The sequence below is a fragment of the Furipterus horrens genome, unplaced genomic scaffold (assembly GCF_987537825.1).
Source record: "Furipterus horrens unplaced genomic scaffold, mFurHor1.1.pri manual_scaffold_6, whole genome shotgun sequence".
NCBI classification, from domain to species: Eukaryota; Metazoa; Chordata; class Mammalia; order Chiroptera; family Furipteridae; genus Furipterus; species Furipterus horrens.
Genome location: NW_028327176.1, coordinates 161,368,366 through 161,387,299, shown reverse-complemented (window position 1 = coordinate 161,387,299; position 18,934 = coordinate 161,368,366). Strand labels below are relative to the sequence as shown.

The window sequence follows — 18,934 nt, the reverse complement described above, 5'->3', positions numbered from 1 at the left end:
AATAGAATGAACAAAGCAGGGACTGTTGCATTAGGACATGGTTGCACCATAGCACTCATGTCTGGTTTTCAGGATTTGTTCCCTATCACTCGAGTGAATGACAGGTTTTATCTTCTTTCTACCTTTTGCAAGACAGCAATTTTAGTCCCCAAAGCTCAAATAAGTCACATTCTCACATGACTTCATTATATATCAATTTTTTAAAATAAAAATTTATACCTAGATCATAGGAACAATTATTCAAATTATTAAAAAATGGGAGCTTTCTAGAAGTAGCTATTAAAATGCGCTCATTATGAAATATACATATTACTAGGTATAATTAATTGCTTTAGGCTGTGTTTAACTAGATAAGTTTCTGATGATATCATCAAGCCTGAAGAACACTACCTACATTCTTAGTCTCAAGGGGTTAAAAACAAATTGATTAAGTGTAAAATCAACCCTTCATTACTCCTCTATGCTCTGTAAATTTATTGTTTTCTTTCTAATGATAGGTGCATCGTTCTCTAATGCTGCCCCATAAATTACAAAACTAGAATCTGAGATCTCAAAATAGCCATATAAAGAGTTAGGATATAATTTTAGTCTAAGAGTAATTTACAATTCTATCATATCCAATAAAATACAGGTTTTTACAGATACAGAAGACCACTACATTTTTTCCTGTAAATTGCTATTCAAAAATTATTTAATAAATTTCATGTCCCGGGTGATGAACCCAATAGGTGAATTACCACCTTATATGTGTTTTCCTTCTAACTACTATGCACTTTGATGTTAAAATTTACTACAGAACAAATAACAGATTTTCTCTCTGCAAAATAACTCAGTTCAGTTGATAAATGGAATTAGTTCCCATTTCTTTCTATTTGACATGTGAGCAAGAGAATCATGAGTACCCAAATCATGAGAACAATAAAACTATTTACATGAAGAATTCTCATAACTATTAATTCAATAGATATTGAATGCTCAAAGGTAAACTGTCTACAAAGTTAGCAGATAACTTTGTTACAAACTAATGTCAACTATGTATCCTTAACAGGAGATCTATTAAAATATTAGCCAAAGATGTAACACACTATATGATGCAGTATAATATTTACTTATAACACTAATATCTAAATAATTAATGTAAACAATGTGGAAATCATCATACAATGTATATGTTTATTTGTTGCTATCATCTGTTGCTATCACTGTTTTATACTACATTTCCATTAATTTAACTGAGATAAAAAATTTTAAAGCAGTTTCTCTGGTGGATTAGTTTCATTTTTATTAAATGTTATTGGGATAATTAAGTATATATTCATTGATAATTTAATAATGTTTGATTTACAGAGCTTTAAAAATATGTTAACTACATAGCTGTGGGTACAAAGAAAACTGAAGATCAAACAGATCAGTCCTGTGTGTCATATCATTGTAATTAAGCCATTTCATCACTGAATGTACACACTGGGTTGGTTAATTACTCTAATCTCTGTTTTGCTCATTAGTACAAGGTAAATAGTTTAGAAAAACAAAGCAAAACAAAACCAGAAAAGACACTGGAAAATGACCACACAATATTCTAAACTGGTAACTAAAAATTGCTTTGATATTTTTGCCAATATTCATTATGAAGGAATTGTGATTTACAAAATATTTTATGAAAATAAACACTTCTTTTACAGATATATAAGCATAGAATTTTCTTCCTGATTCAATTTCCTCTTTTTCTCCCTTAACCTCAAGCAAACTGACCCATTCATATGGTCAAACTGTTTTATATTTTTAGTGGGTTAAGAAAAATTGTTTATATTCTGTAATCTAAGTATGATCAGCAGTTTCAGGAGTCCAATTTTGAGTTTTCATATATCTGTACATTTTTCAATCACCACTGCTTCCTCCTGTCACTGTGTTATTTGAAGAATGTGAGGCAGTTGCAGAAGTGAAAGAATTAAATGGTATAAATACGTCTTTCTCAAACCCTTTGCATAGAAAAGGAAGGAAAAACCTGGTACAGATAACTATTATAACATTGCCTTTTATGGTTTTTTTTTAGATTATTTGTTAAAAAATATTAAATTTTCATGTGCTCTGCAGAGCCTGGCATTGGTTTATAAGATGAAAAGAAAAGAAATATTATTAACTGCTGCCTTGCCAAGGGATAGTCATTACCTGCCTGGGTGCATTAAAAGAATTCTTAGCCATTTGGGTTGCAGCTGTCTTAAACTGATGTTTTCGGATGTACCCTCGCTGTGGTTTTAGTGCCCATGTCCAAGGTCATGAGATCACAAGCTTTATTTTGTGCCTGCAGTTATCACGTGGAGCAGTGAACACAATTATTGAACATTTGTGCCGGCTGCTTAGCTCAAATCTCTCTCTCTCTTTTCTGCCCTCTTATATTAAACAAACTGATCTGCTAGATCATTTTATTCAACCAATATGCGTGAATAAATGCCTTCCAATTTTTAAGGAGATTATTTAAAATTAAAAATATCATTAAATGTCATTCTAGTGTGGAATTTCTTTGAATAAAGTGGATTATAGAGCAGTGGAGATATATAAATTGGGTAAGGAATTCAAGTCCTTTGAAAGTGTATTACTTTTCTGGCACATGCACAGCAGCAGTCTTGTCTATGTCCTTCCTAGAGCCACCTGAACAATTCCTTTTCATTGGTCACAGCATCTTCAGAAAGGACTGCCTGCTGCCCAGAGTGTGGAGGACAATGCACTACAGGAATCACAGAAATGCCTCTACCAGGTCAGATAAGCATCCTTGAAAGTGCTCAGAGTGCTTTGTAAAACTCCTGTATGCTAGACTATCAATGTATGTTACTACTACCCCCATCACGCACCCCGAAAATATATAGCCCCGCAAAGGCAATTCCTGGTGACTTTACAACTCTTTTTTTCCCCTTTTAAAGCAGTCTATCATCTCTGGGTTTTTAAAATGTCAACATTTTTGCAGGGTCTTCCTATTCTAATAAGGGATAGGGAAAAGAACACTTTACAATCTGTCTCTCAAAGTTAATATGAAGAAGGACAAGTACGCAACTTTCTCAAGTGTCTCAAGCAAGATACACCACTACTTTGAACAGACTATCTCATTTGACTTACCTGGTGTTAATTGCATTCCAATAAAAGGAGGATGCTGGTTTTAGAGATTTAAAGACCACATTATTTTAGTAGTAAAGGAATTCATGGAGAAAATAGATCATAACACAGGGACTCAAAAACAAGCATACACATACTCATACAAGAACAACACAAAATAAGGGACCTTAATGAAAAAGCAAGTATGATAAGTCTTTTGTAGATTATTTTAGAATAAACTGCTATTCATTTAAATAATAAATTATATACCTCTGGTAACAATTTTACTCAACTATAATTCATTAATTGTTCAAATTATTGCATTGCTATTTGGACCCAATCAAGAAAATCTTTAGAAGAGCAATAAGCAAACTAAGTAACTTAATCTTTAATATTTTATCTCTAAAAATTTCCTACTCTGCTTCAGGAATCTCTCATCAGTCTGTTTTAGAACTCTATGCAATGGTCACTATAATAATCAATATTTCACATCCATTTTGCTTAAAAATGAAAATACATTTTTGTGACACACTAAAGCATTTCTGGATGATAGAAATGCAGATATAAACCAGGACAGCTTTCAATTTACCTTCTTTTAAAGTGCATATAAGTGACAAGAAAAGGGTGAGACTCTGCCTTACTTAGGAAAAGGCTTATTAACACACTACCGAGGACTCAGGAAAACCAGATAGCAAATTACCTTTGAGAGGTCCCCAGCCTCCAAATAGAAGCAGATAACAAACACATTCCATGTAACCCAGAGGACTAGCCAAACAGCATACTGTAGAAAAGCAAGAGAAAGAAAAAAAACATATAATTAATTTTGAATCAGCTGAGTAAAATTTAAATAGAACTTGAAATTTTGAATACTCCAATTTTAAGATTAGTGGAAATATTAGACATTGTTTCTTTCTAGGGAACAGGATGAGACTCATATTCATCTCTTGATATTTTCTCACTGTTATGGACTCATAGTATTATAATACTATGCTTAAGACTAAGCTTAGGTTCTTAGATAAAAGAAATAATAATCCACATTCTGTTTTAAGAGGCAATGATTATGACTTCTATATAGTTAAGAATTAGAGATTCCAATAGAAGTATCAAATACAACCCATCGAAGGGAACTCATATCTTTCTTTAGCAAAATGAAACCGTGTATAACATACAACTTTTCTCCAAATTATTTTGGGTCATCAACAAATAGTTCTTCTAATTCTGTCCCATCTAATCAGCTTTCTCTTCTTTTCATTTCCTTCTTCACCTCCTTATTATATCCTGTCACAATTTCCCATTATAATGACCATCTAGCTATTATCCTTAATTTTATTCTGTTTTCTATTGACTGTGCCATCTTCACTGAGGATGGATTTTTCTTATGAAAACATAGTTCTGATCAGTTAGTCAACTAAAAATTTTTAAGTATCTAGAAAGCAACATGCTAGAAAGATATTGAGGATCCAAAGACCAATGATAAATTCTCCCTGAAACCAAGTCAAGTGGTGAAGGTAGATAAAAAAGATGATTATTATACAAAAATCATAAAAAATAGTCTGAGCACAAGCAAGGAAGATGGGAGACATGTATAACATTCTAAGAAAAACTAGTTTTGCAAAGATCAAGAGAAGAGGTGAAACACCTTCCGTGAGCAGTGAATCAAGTGAACTTATTAACTTTATCTAATATAATTGTTGGGGATTATGGTGGGAGGTGCTGTAAAAAAGAGGAAAACAGTTGATGTGAATTGAAAAAAGTGGAACAAGAGGATATCAGGTAATTTCTCTGATAAGCACCAATGGCTCCATTCTCTATATAATGAGTTATACAATATTTATTTTATAGTTAAAGAATCTCTATGATCTTGTACCATGTTATATTTTTCAGACACATTTCATTTACTCTCTCAAGTCATCATGCATTTCAAACACATTGAATTACCTGCTATTTCAAACACATGGAAAGCTATTTGTCAACGCTGTGCTTTTTTATTTGTTATTCCTTTATGCTTTAATAATTTATTATCCCCTAGGAACTTCTCTTATCCCCTATCAATATTTTTATTTTTCTTCAAAGGTCAGTTTAAAGATCAACTCCTGAATGATATCCAATTGGAATTGGCTTAGTCCTGCTTAGTGCTCCAGTAAGATCTTACTTGGCCTAATTTCATTCCAAATGCCTTATATCTATTTGCATAAGTTTGTTGAGAAAAGGGACCATTTAAAACTTTATGTTTACATCTCTAATTTATTAACTTACTACTTTGTACAAAATAGGTGCTAATGAAAATATTTTGTAAATCGATGAATGAATGAAGAGCAATATGGAAAAATACCTTGTTATTTTCAGATTCAGAACCTCTTCTTCCCTCTCAGGCCTGGTTTTTATGAGTTAACTATGATTACTCATGTTGCTTGAGAACTGAGAAGCCTCCATGATGAGTTGACCTAATAAATATTAATGAGTCAATTGATTTCCAGGTGATGGGTCCATCTAACTGCTGGACAAGTGCAATGCTCAGTGAGACTAAAGTAAGGGCAAAACTAAATGGTCTAAGACAAAAGAAGGGGTATGAAAGGCTGTGTGGCTTGAGGGCTGGGGTCTAGAAATAAGGTAAGGAAGTGGCTGTCTGCAGCAAAGATCTCAGTTTTAGCACAGAGATCTCATGAGACATCAGTTTGCTCAGTATTCTGAAGTGCAAATTCATCTGACAAAATTAAAAAAAATCTAAACTTATTCAACTACCTTGAAAATTTGGATTTTAATTTTAGAAATACAGTGAAATTCTGGGTCCTAATTTAAGGGTAAGAAGGTGGGAAAAAAAAGTTCCTAGAGGTTCCTGTGACTTGGTTTGAGTGACTAAGAAAAAAATAATGACTGAAGAAAATGTTTTATCATGTCTTTTGTTCATGATGACATACTTTCCCCACCTTACTAATAGTGGACAGCTAAATAAGCGCTATTTACTAAGAGCCAAAAAAAAAAAAAAAGAAAGAAAGAAAGAAAGAAAAGAAAAATAATATAAATAAAATATTGATAAGAGCTGATGAAACACACTGTATTACATATACTAAATTTTTCTGAAAATTTGTCATTGGTAAGGATGCTTCCTGATGAGGCAAGAGAATGTAGACACTGACGCTTTTCTATTTTACAACTGAAATTATATTTTAAGCTCATTAAATGTTGAAAATATAAAGTATTTGGAAACTTCATTCAGATGAATTTAGATATCACTTACACTTAATTACTTACACTTGTATGCAAATGTAAATTATACTTAGAAAATCAAGCTGAAAAAATTATGTCTGTGCCATCAAAAATAATATTTTTAAAGAAGAATAGGTAAGATAATGGGTCACATGCAAAGAAAGAGCATATAGAGATTAAGAACTTGGGCCCTCAAGTTTAGTTTAGTTGCTTAAGAGCTCTGTGGATATGTCAAATCATATGATCTCCCTACTCTTCAGTTTTCTCCACTGTAAAATAGTCTAAGCAACGGTAGTAAACTCAGAAGGGTTTAAGTGGGGATAAAATGATAGAATGTTTAAAATAGTCAATATTTGAGTTCTCACTACAGGTTGTCATTTTATTATGACTACTACATTACATCATCACATCTTGTGTAAACAATACAGCAATAATTACCAAATTTTTATCTGTTTAGGATATTAAAAATATACATTCTATATAAACTTACATAAACATTTTTCCATCAATTGAACTTGCAGTCTAGACTTGTTTACCTAATGCAACATATTTTTCCCTATAATAAGTTTTCTTTCTTGACATATTAATGCCAATACTGACAAGTGACATTTTATATAACAAACATTTTTTCTTTTGGTTTAATTAAGTGGTAATTTATTATTTCTGATTTGCCATACTACAAAATTATAAAGCATCTTCTATATAATATTTTAAGAGTTGCTTTTTTATAGTAAGAATTAGTAATGGTTTTGTTTTGTTTTCTTTTTTATCCTTTGTCTCTTAGAGTAAGCCAGAAGGATATTTTAATTTTATTGTATACTTCATGACAAACCAGTTAGCTCACATGCATTCTTTTTCATTAAAGATTTATGGAGAATTGTCACCATTGGAGGTGTGGCAACACTAATAAACAGAGAAACTCACACATTGCTACAGAGGGTAATCCTTCATTTGCATAATTATACCAAGGCAGGGCTTTACCTAATTCCACTGTCTTATTTAACTTTCCTCATTAACTTTCTCTCATTTAACTTCTTATACTGTCTTCCTTCATTCTCCTCTTTTTTTATTATTCTTTCTCATTCTTGTTTTTCTCATTTTAGTAACTGGCATTTATCTGAATCAATTTTTTTCTAACTAGATTTTATCTAAATATTGCCTAAATATTGAATATTTTGCATTCCCTTGTAATTTGCCTATGAAAAATTTTTGTCAATAAATCCTATTGTTCACACTGTTGAAAAAAGTACTTATCATAATTATTTGAGTCTAAAAATGAGTACTAACTTCTTCCAAGTTTCTACAGCTAGTTGAGATATAACTGACTATTGCTCAGTTTGAATGTAATTGAAAATGATATACTGCCCAGGAGAAATGACTTAACAGGATACAAAGTTTCAAGCTTGCCAGATAGCACCCAACTTACAGTTTCTGCTACAAAACTAATTTTTCTTTAGCTGCACCTTTTCTTGTGAAAAAAAAATCATATATTTTATGTTTCAGGTTAAAATGATGAAATATCTGTAATGATAGACAAATCCATTGTATGATAAAATTCATTCTTTAAGAATTGATTTCTTCAGGTCTACATGGACCATTTAAGAAGTTGATTTAACTTGTGTCTCCAGCTAAATGGTTAACATTATCAGCTGAAAACGGTAATTGAATCATCATGGGTTCCATATTGTATTTGTGGCTGTAATGATGAAAAAAAATTAGCTGTGTAAGATAAAAATTAGTTAAGGCTGTCAATCATGATAGGCCAAACTATTGGCCAGATCCAGAGCCAAAGTGATATTATATGTCATGGTTCTGCAATAACTAGAAAGGTAGTGCCTCAGATCAAAAGGATGATAAACATCTGGTTGGAAAATAATGTCACACCTTAACAATACTGCCAGGGCTTTTCTATTCCTTTCTGTTACAATAAAGCTGCCCAAAATGAAAGTCTATTTTTTTTCTTTTTGGTATAAATTACAGTTAACATACACAAAACACATAAATCTTAATATCAGATTTTCATATACACAGATACAGCTTTTCCATTTTATTCAAATTACATTCAATTTTTAAATTAATTAGGGGAAAGCTCCAATCTTTATGGCATTATATTAGCAAAATATTTTCTTTTAGAAAGATTCTAAGAGAAGAAAGGCTATCATTTAAGACAAATCAATTTTCCTATCTTTCATACTAATTCACAATGATTCTAAAATCAATTTCAGAAGAAAAAATAGAGACAGAGACAGAGAGAGAGAGAATACATAAATATTCATATATATATAAATGACCTGAATTGTATTAGTGATTTTCTCTTAAACACCACTACAATTTAGAAACCTATTTTTCAATAATATTACCATAATTATTAGAAGATGAAAGAAGGTAGTATAATTCAAACACAGGCCACAAGGTTTCATAAGTGCTTAATTAGAAAAAGAGTTGGACCAGTGAGTTGGTTCACATTTCTTAAGCACCAGAAGAATGCAAGTGAGAAAAACAATACAGGATATAACTATGTCACTTATTCCCCCAAATGATTTATATTTATCATTGAAATGTATTCAGTGCAATATATAGAAATGTGTTCAAGTATGATTTTTTTAACTAGGAGCAACACTGGTATCAGGTCACCAATATCACTGCTATATTTTTAATATACAAAATAATGTAATCAGTTCTAATAACTCTGATAGAAGCATTCCTAAGAAGTGTTGGGTTAGCAAGTCATGTCTTAAAACAGCCTCACTGAGCAACAGTTTAGAATTGTTAACAATGAGATATTTTAATATTAACAATGAAGGTATTTTAATAGATATAAATGTATACCTATAAAACAAATATCCCTGCTCAAAATTATTGGACTATATTTATCTTTTGCTAAAAGTTAATTATATTTTAGCTCAATTTTCCCAACTGGAACAGCAGTATCATTTAATCTGCTTTCACATCAGATTACTCATCCACTGTTATGATAAGAAAAAGAAAGAAAGAAAGAAAGAAAGAAAGAAAGAAAGAAAGAAAGAAAGAAAGAAAGAAAATGGCCCAAATAAAGCAGCTTATTTCCCAATTCTTGATCATTTTATGGCAGTCTGCCTTATTATTTAAATCCTATCTTCTATTTATAGATCCTGTTACATTGACTTCATGTATAAACCTTTTTCCCTTTAAAGAAATACCCATAAAAATACACTATTAACAACTTCCAGTTTGACTAAGGATGATCTGGATCGCTGTGCCAGGATCCCTGTGTTGACTTATTCCCCATACTGCAGAAGCCATCTTTTCAAAACAGAGCACTCTTCTCTGTATGGCATCAGTTTGAGGGGAAGCAATAGCCCCGCCTGCAGGAATTATTCTGCCCCTTAGCTGTGGAGCTACACCTTCAGGTTAAATCACTGCTTAGTTTAACAACTAAGGCAGATCTCTGGGAGCTCTATGAGACTTCAGCTGACCCACCCCAGGGACCAGTTATGATAAAAACCAGCCTTGGTGCATTGCCTGGTTCTTTCTGCACACAAACAGGACCAGCAGAGGGAGCTATACACTGTGGATCGCTGATAGCTTCAAAATGGTTGACCAGGGCTAGTAACAAGCAGTGTCTGACAAAGGCCTACACCAGTCTTTGAAGATCTTCTTAATATATAGGAACAAATACCAAAATGGGAAGAAAAAGAAACAGACTCCAAAGGAAAGAAAAAGAGATTATCCAGAAGAAGAACTAGATGAAATGGAGGCAAATGCTTTAACAGATAGAGTTTGGAGTCATGATTATAAGAATACTCAACACCATGGAAAAGAGATAGAAATCATCAAAAAAGACCAGTCATAAATAAAGAATGCAATAGCTGAAATAAATAATATACCAGAAGGAATAAACAGTGGGTTAGATGAAGCAGAGGACTGAATCAGTGATTTGGAAGTCAAGGTAAAAAAAACAAACAAACACCCAAGCAAAGCACAAAAAAAAAGCATTTTAAAAAATGAGGAGAGCTTAAGAAACATTTTGGACAACATCCACAACATGGGAATACCAGAAGGAGAAGAGAGTGAACAAGGAATTGAGAACTTAATTCTAAGAAATAATGACCAAAAACTTCCCTAACCTGGTGAAAGAAAACACATACACAAGTTCAGGAAACTCAGAGAGTCGCAAACAAGTTGGACCACAAAAACCTATACCAACACACATCATAATTAACATGACAAGGCTTAAAGACAAGGAGAGAATCCTAAAAGCCACAAGAGAAAAGCAGGTATCTACAAAAGAGCATCAATTAGACTGTTATCTGATTTCTCAACAGAAACATTTCAAGCTGGAAAGGAGCGATATGAAATATTCAAGGTAATTAAAAACAAGGAACTACAACCAAAGCAACATTACTCAGTAAGGCTAACATTTAAAAATGAAGGAGCAATAAGGATCTTCCCAGACAAGAAAAAGCTAAAGGGGTTTGTTATCAACAAAGCAGTGCTGCACCAAATGTTAAAGGGATTGCTAGAAGAAGAAGAGAGAAGAAGAAGAAGAAGGAGAAGAAGAAGAAGAAGAAGAAGAAGAAGAAGAAGAAGAAGAAGAAGAAGAAGAAGAAGAAGAAGAAGAAGAAGAAGAAGAAGAAGAAGAAGAAAGAAGAAGGAGGAGGAGGAGGAGAAGGAGAAAAAATACCCACAGGAAAATAGTTTAACAATAAAATGGCACTAAATATGTATCTGTCAATAATCACTTTAAATGCAAATGGCTTAAATGCTCCATGTGCACTTGAAAAGTATGTATATTCTGTTCCATGTAGCTGAATGGATTAGAAAACAAGACCCATATATATGCTGCCTCCAAGAGACACATCTCAGATTGAAAAAGACACACAGACTAAAAGTAAAGGGATGAAAAAAGATATTTTATAAAATGGAAAGGAAAAAAGGCTGGGGTTATAGTACTTACATCTCAAAAATAGACTTTAAAACTAAGACTATAGTATGAGACAAAGAAGGACACTACATCATAATAAAGGAAACAATCAAACAAGAGGATATAACCCCAGTAAACATTTATGCACCCAAAATAGGAACACCTAAATATGTGGAGCAAATCTTGATGGATATAAAGGGAGTGATCGACAGACATACAGTCATAGTCAGGGATTTTAACATGCCATTGACTTCAATGGATAGATCTTCTAGACAGAAAATCAATAAGGAAACAGTGGCCTTAAATGACACGTTAGGTCAAATGGATTGAATAAGTATCTTCAGAGTATTTCACCCAAAGCAGTAGAATATATATACTCTTCAAGTGTATATGGAATGTTTCCTAGGATAGACCACATGTTAGGACACAAAATAAGTCTCCATAAATTTAAGAAGATTGAAATCATATCAAGCATTTTCTCCAACCATAATGCTATGAAACTAGAAATTGATCACAAGAACACTGAAAAACATGCAATGATATGGAAGCTAAATAACATTATTAAACAATGAATGGGTCAAACAAAGAGATCAAAGAAGAAATAGAAGGATATCTTCAAACAAATGAAAATGAGGATATAATAATATGAAATCTGTGGGACACTGGGAAAGCAATCCTAAGAGGGATATTTATAGCATTACAGGCCATTCTTTAAAAACAAACAAACAAAAAAACAAACAAGCAAACAACAACAAAAAAAAATCAAAAATAACCCAACCACACAAGAAAAAGTTCAAATAAACAATCTAACTTTACACTTACAGGAACTTGAAAAAGAACAAGAAACAAAACCCAAAGTGAGTAGAAGGAATGAAATAATAAAGATCAGAGCAGCAATAAATGAAATAGTCTAAAAAACACACAAAAGATCAACAAATCCAAGAGCTGGTTCATTGAGAAGATAAAAAAAATTGACAAGTCTTTAACCAGACTTATTGAGAAAAAAAGAGAAAGGACCCAAATAAATAGTATCAGAAATGAAAGAAGAGAAATAACAATTGACACCAAAAAAAAAAAAAAAAAAAAATACAAAGGATTGTGAGAAAATATAAACAACAATATACCAACAAACTGGACAACCTGGATGAAATGGATAAATTCCTAGAAACATACAATCTTCCAAAATTAAAATTAAATCAGGAAGAATCAGAGAATATGAATAGACATTACACCTAGTGAAATTTAAGAAGTAATAAAAAAAAAACTCCTAACAAACAAAAGCCCTGGACTGGATGGCTTCACAGGTGAATTTTACCAAACATTCAAAGAAGAACTAACACATCTCCTCAAACTATTTCATAAAATTCAAGAGGAGGGAAGGCTCCCAAACTCATTTTATGAGGCCAGGATTATCCTAATTTCAAAATCAGATAAAGACACCACAAAGAAAGAAAATTATAGGCCAATATCCCTGATGGACATAAATACTAAAATCCTCAACACTGAAAATGGCAATGCATCAAAAAACATCATACACCATGAACAAGTTGGATTTATTCTGGGAATGCAAGATCAACACAATATTTATGAATCAATAAATGTGACTCACCACATAAACAAAATGAAGGCTAAAAACCACATGATCATATAAATAGATGCTGAAAAAGCTTTTGATAAAATCCAGCACCTATTTATGATAAAAACTCTCAGCAAAGTGGGATTAGAGGGAACATACTTAGACATAATAAAGGTCATATATGGCAAACCCAGTGACAGCATCATATTCAACAGGCAAAAACTACAAGTGTTCCTCTTAAGATCGGGAACAAGACAAGGATGTCTGCTTTCACCTCTCTGATTCCACATAGTTCTGGAAGACTTAGCCATAGCAATCAGACTAGAAGAAGAAATAAAAGACATTCAAACTGGAAAGGAAAAGTAAAACTGTCATTATTTTCAGGTGACAGGATACTGTACATAGAGAACCTCAAGAATCCACCAAGAAACTACTAAAACTGATAAATGAATTCAGCAAATTAGCAGGAAACAAAATTAATATCCAGAAATCAGTTGCATTTTTATTTGGCAATTATGAACTAACAGAAAGAAAAATTAATAAAATAATCCCATTCACAATTGCTACAAAAAGAATAAAATACCTAGGAATAAATCTAATCAAGGATGTAAAAGACCTATACTCAGAAAGTTACAAGACACTGAAGAAAGAAATTGAAGAAGACACAAATAAAAGGAAGTACATACCATGTTCATGGACAGAAGAATTAATATTAAAATATCCACACCACAATTCCCTTCAGGATTACAATGCCATATTTCACAGAACTAGAACAATTATTAAAAAGAAAAAGAAAGGAACCACAAACATCCCTGCATAGCAACAGCAATCTGAGAAAGAAGAGCAAAGTTGGAGGAATCACATTAGCTAATGTCAAACTGAACTACAAGACCATAGTAATCAAAATAGCATAGTACTGGCATAAAAGCAGATGCACAGCTCAATGGAACAGAATAAAAGCCCAGAAATAAACCCACATCTTTATAGTCAATTAATATTTGAGAGAGAAAGCAAGTACATACAATGGGCTAAAGATAGTTCATTTAATAAATACTCTTGAGAAAATTGGACAGATACATGGAGATACGAAACTAGACCACCTTCTTACACCACACATAAGAATAAATTCAAAATGGATCAAAGACTTAAATGTTAGACTTGAAACCATAAAAATCATAAAACAAAATACTGTCAGCAAAGTCTTGGACACTGCTCGTAGCAATATTTTATCGGATATGTGCCCCCAAGAAAGGGAAACAAACGAACAAAATGAACAAATGGGACTACATAAAACTAAAAACTTTTTGCATAGCAAAGGAAATCATCAACAAAATAAAAAGCCAACCGACTGAATGGGAGAACATGTTCACCGATACATCTGATAAGTGGTTGATATCCAAAGTTTATAGAGAACTTACAAAACTCAACACTAAAAAAAAACAAACAACCCAATTAAAAAATGGGCAAAAAACCTGAATAGACACTTCTCCAAAGAGGACATACAGATGACCAACAGGCATATAAAATATGCTCAGCATCGTTAGTTATCAGAGAAATTCAAATTCAAACCACAATGTGATATTACCTCACACCTGTCAGAATGGCTATCATGAATAAATTGACAAATTACAAGTGCCGGTGAAGATGTAAAGAAAGGGGAACCATTATGCACTGTGGGTGGGAATGCAAATTGGTGCAGCCACTGTGGAAAGCAGTATGGAAATACCTCAAAAATTTAAAAATAATCTGCCTTTGACCCAACTATCCCACTTCTGGGAATATTTCCAAAAGAACCCAAAACACTAATTCTAAAGAACATAAGCACCCCTATGTTCACTGCAGCATTATTTACAGTCGCCAAGATATGGAAGCAGCCCAAGTATCCATCAGTAGATGAGAGGATAAAACAACTATGTGACATTCACATAATTGAATACTACTCAGCTGTAAAAAAGAGGACAATTTTGCCCTGGCTAGTGTGGCTCAGTGGATTGAGTGCTGACCTGCAAACCAAAGGGTCACCAGTTCGACTCCCAGTCAGAGCACATGCCTGGGTAGTGGCCAGGTCCCCAGCTGGGACATGTGAGAGACAACACATATTGATGTTTCTCTCCCTCTCTTTCTAACCCTCTTCCCCTCTCCCTAAAAATAAATAAATAAAATCTTTTAAGAAAAGAAGAAAAATTTAACCTTTGTGACAGTATGAACTGACCTGGAGAATATTATGCTAAGTAAAATACACCAGTCATGGAATGACAAATACCATATGATTGCACTCATATATAAAATCTAATGAACAACCTAACTAAGGAAAATAGGGACAAGCTCATAGATGGAGAGCAGGATGACAGCTGGGGGAAAGTTAGGGAGTGGAGGGATTGAGCAAAAAGGAAAAAGGACTCAAGGACATGGACAAGACTGCAGTGATTGCTGAGGGAGGGGTATAAGGGAACTAAATAATAATGGAAAAAGTACAATAAAGATTAAATTTAAAAACTCTCTGAGTATTTGCAACATATATGTCAATTCAATGATGCATTATGAATTATTCAACTAATTCTCTATTGTTTAACTTTTTTTGTGCTTTTCTTTACTATTCTATTTTGATCAATTCCTACATACAGCATCTGAATTATGTTTAGAAATGTTCATGGTTAGTTTGACATAGTAAATCATACCTTAATACAGTTTGTTAAATAGACTATTTTAAGACAGACTTTAAATGTTAGAATATTCAAGGGGCATGATTTTAATGAACATATAAACATGCCTATAAAATTTTATGCAAGTCCAAATAAAAACAGAATCCCCAAAGGTATTTCTTCTTGATGTAATTCCCTTTGAAAAAACAATGATACTCATTCAACATGAAGATACCCGTATATGATGAATTCTTTCTTTTTCACTGATGCAAAATATTTTGTATGAAGATATTTATAGTCTTATAGCCCTAAAGCCAAGGGGATTCCACTGAAAAGAGCAGTATTAGCTAATATGGACGAATCTATGAGGCAAAGTTCAACTCAGTGGCCACATGTAAGCATAACTATATATTTTTCCTACAGTATTCTAAACTAGGTGCTTTAGTACTTTATAGGTTGCAAATATTCATTTAGACATGCTAATACACCTGTACATGTTTAGTAATTAATTAAAACTATATGGTTTTTTCCCATCTTTGAAGCATTATCTACCTCCACCTTCAATTTACTAAACAGCTTTCATTTACTATCTCAAAAGCAGATCTACTAAACTCAGGATTACTTTTGGTAAATTAGATAAAAATGAAAGTGAAACAAACACTGTTTCAGTTCGAATTGATTTCTCTGCAAGTAACAATATTGTAGTTTACATACAGGGTTTTTTAAATCTTTTCTCATACATGAAATCTGGTTGTGGGCTACTGTTGGCTCAATGGCTTCATGCTGCCATGGCTCTCAATCTATATTTGTGGGATTTTCTTTCAAATCCTCAGTTACCACACCTGCAGGCAGAGAGGTGCTGAGCAGAAAAAGTCTCTTCCTTCCGCAACATTTTATTCTTCTGGGGTGGGGCGGGGAGAAGAAAATCCCAGAAACACTCAGCAGACTTTCTTGCATCTCATTAGGCAAAATTGTGTCTCATGCCTACTCTTCTGAACTCAATCACTAACAAAGAGAATTAGGATTATTGTGGTTGTTGTAAAGCAATTGTAATTCATCCCCTGGACCTGAGAGAGGATCAGACCCCCCCAGAGTGAATTGCTGACCATCCAAATACCTGAACAAAATTGGGATTCTGTTAGTAGAGATTATATGTAGGGGAGGGTCATCTGCCACTGCAACCTATGCCCATCCTAATACTTTGTTTCCTTTAATATGTAAATATAAATAATTGCTAGCCTTTCTTATGAGTCTCTTTTTATCCTAGAGATATACCAAAATTTTTTCCATATTGAACTAAATAGAAGAGTAATTTAGTATTATATTGAAAGTAAGTAAAAGATTTCTGATGATCCATGGAGGAAGAGCCTGAATCAGATGGTGTGTCTTACAATCTGCAAGATTCAATGTAAGGATTATACAAAGAAGAAAAATATACATTGTGTTAGACATCTCATTGGAAATGTAAAACATCTATGTCTGGGTAAAAAAGAAAAAATATTATGGAAATATTAAGAATATTAAAATAAGAAAAATGTGTACTTTTGAAAGGTCAAAAGTAGAAAGTTAACAATGACGTTTTCAAAACTTGTGTAAGTATGCTTCACTGTGATATGGCAGATGTTTGGTGATTGAGAATTTTGATTGAGTTAGCATAGTCTATTTTTTTTCCTTTTGTAATTAGAAAAATAACTGGCTTCCTTTACAGAAAGGTTTAATCTCTTCTTAGTTTTCCTACACCCCTCGCTTTCATCTTAGATTCAAAGCAATTCTACCAAGTAAACAGTCTTTTGTGTACATAAATTATCCTAATTGGGGGATATAGTAAATCTATCAACATAACTTTTAAAAATGTCTACTTGTTTGGTTTAAAAATATCCAAATACAGATGCAGGTCAAAACACATCTTGTTTTACTTAGACTGACACATTAAGTAAACTTCATGCCTTTTGGGTCTTTTGTATGATATTAGATTGTAAGTGTGGGCTGAGTATAAAGTTCTCTCGGACATTTAAAACTGCTACAATATAATTTCCTAGCTTATTTCTGAATAATATTTCCATCGAAATTTTTACTAGGTGATTTTGTTTCTCTCTACATTTGTAACAGTGTAGACATTTACCAGTATTTCATGTGATATCTGTCTTCTGAATACCTATCTTCTTGGTTGGATACCATCAATAGTAAAAGCTTAGCCATACTCTATCTGGTGAATACTGCTTGCTATACTGGTATTTTGAGCTCAAATGTTCTGATGTGCTAAGAAGCCCAGAGAAATGATACCTCTTAAAAGATAACCATATATTCAAAACTAAATGTTAACAACTCAATCTTAGAGAAAAACTTAAAATTATCAGACTTTTAATTAATTGAATATCAGTATTTAAAGACATACTACATAAGAAAGAAGCACTAGATATAGAAAACTTACCTTCAAAAGAGTTAAAATAGATCATCATGGAACATAGGAATTATTTTATTTTTAATCCGTTTAAAAGGGAAAAAATCTTACGAGTACCTGGTCTAATACAGAACATAATTCAGTTTAAAACTATGCATCTTTTGGCTATGCAAAATATTCTAAAACCAGTAATATTGACCTATAAAATCTCATTTTGATTTCACTTATAGTTTTTTTTTTCAGATTTAATGTGTTTTATTGATTAAATTATTACATTTGTGCCAATTTCCCTTCCCTCTGCTCCCCTCCACCCGGTGGCCCCCCTCCCTCCAGTTGTCCCCCCCTTTTAGATTATGTCCATTAGTTGTGCATACAGTTCCTCCCAACCTCTCTCCGTCTATTCCATTCCCTCCTACCTTGATCACCAATTCCTATATCATCTCCCTCCCTTTCCCCATTCCCCCTCCCTGTTGACCTCCCCCCAATATGCTTCCCGTACCCACAGTTCCTCTTCCACTCTCGTTGCCTATTTAGTTTGCCTTTGTTTCATCTCCCTAGCTTCTGTTTTTTTTTTTTAAACCAGTCCCTTTAACATCTCATATAACAGTGGTTTGGATCTAATGAACTCTTTCAGTTTTATTTTGTCCTGGAAACACTTTCTCTGTCCTTCTATTCTGAATGACAATTTCGCTGGATAGAGTATTCGTGGTTGTAGGTTTTGGATTTTCATTACTTTGAATATTTCTTGCCAGTCTCTTCTTGCCTGTAGGGTTTCCCTTGAGAAGTCAGCTGATAGTCTAATTGGGACCCCTTTGTACATAATTCTTTTCTTCTCTCTTGCTGCTTTTAAGATTCTCTCTTTATCTTTAATTTTTGACATTTTGATTATAATGTGTCTTGGAGTGGTTCTCCCTGGGTCCAGTCTCTTGGGAACTCTCCTTGCTTCCTGGACCTGCAGGTCTATTCCCTTCCCCAAGTCTGGGAAGTTCTCCTTTATTATATTTTCACTCAATTTTTCAAGTTCTAGTTCATCTTCCTCATTCTCTGGCAAACCAATGATTCTTATGTTGGGCCTTTTATAGCTGTCCCAGAGGTTTCTGATCCTTTCATTGTTGCTT

At 33.0% G+C, this 18,934-nt stretch overlaps 1 protein-coding gene across 1 annotated transcript in view; it reads right to left on the bottom strand.

Moving 5' to 3' along the window:
* NKAIN2 (sodium/potassium transporting ATPase interacting 2) overlaps window positions 1-18,934 on the bottom strand; it is a 946,372-nt gene that overhangs the window by 431,018 nt on the left and 496,420 nt on the right. Inside the window, exon 3 of the mRNA XM_090280635.1 lies at window positions 3,788-3,868. Coding sequence (XP_090136761.1) covers window positions 3,788-3,868 — 81 coding nt within the window. The remainder of the gene's footprint in view (window positions 1-3,787; window positions 3,869-18,934) is intronic.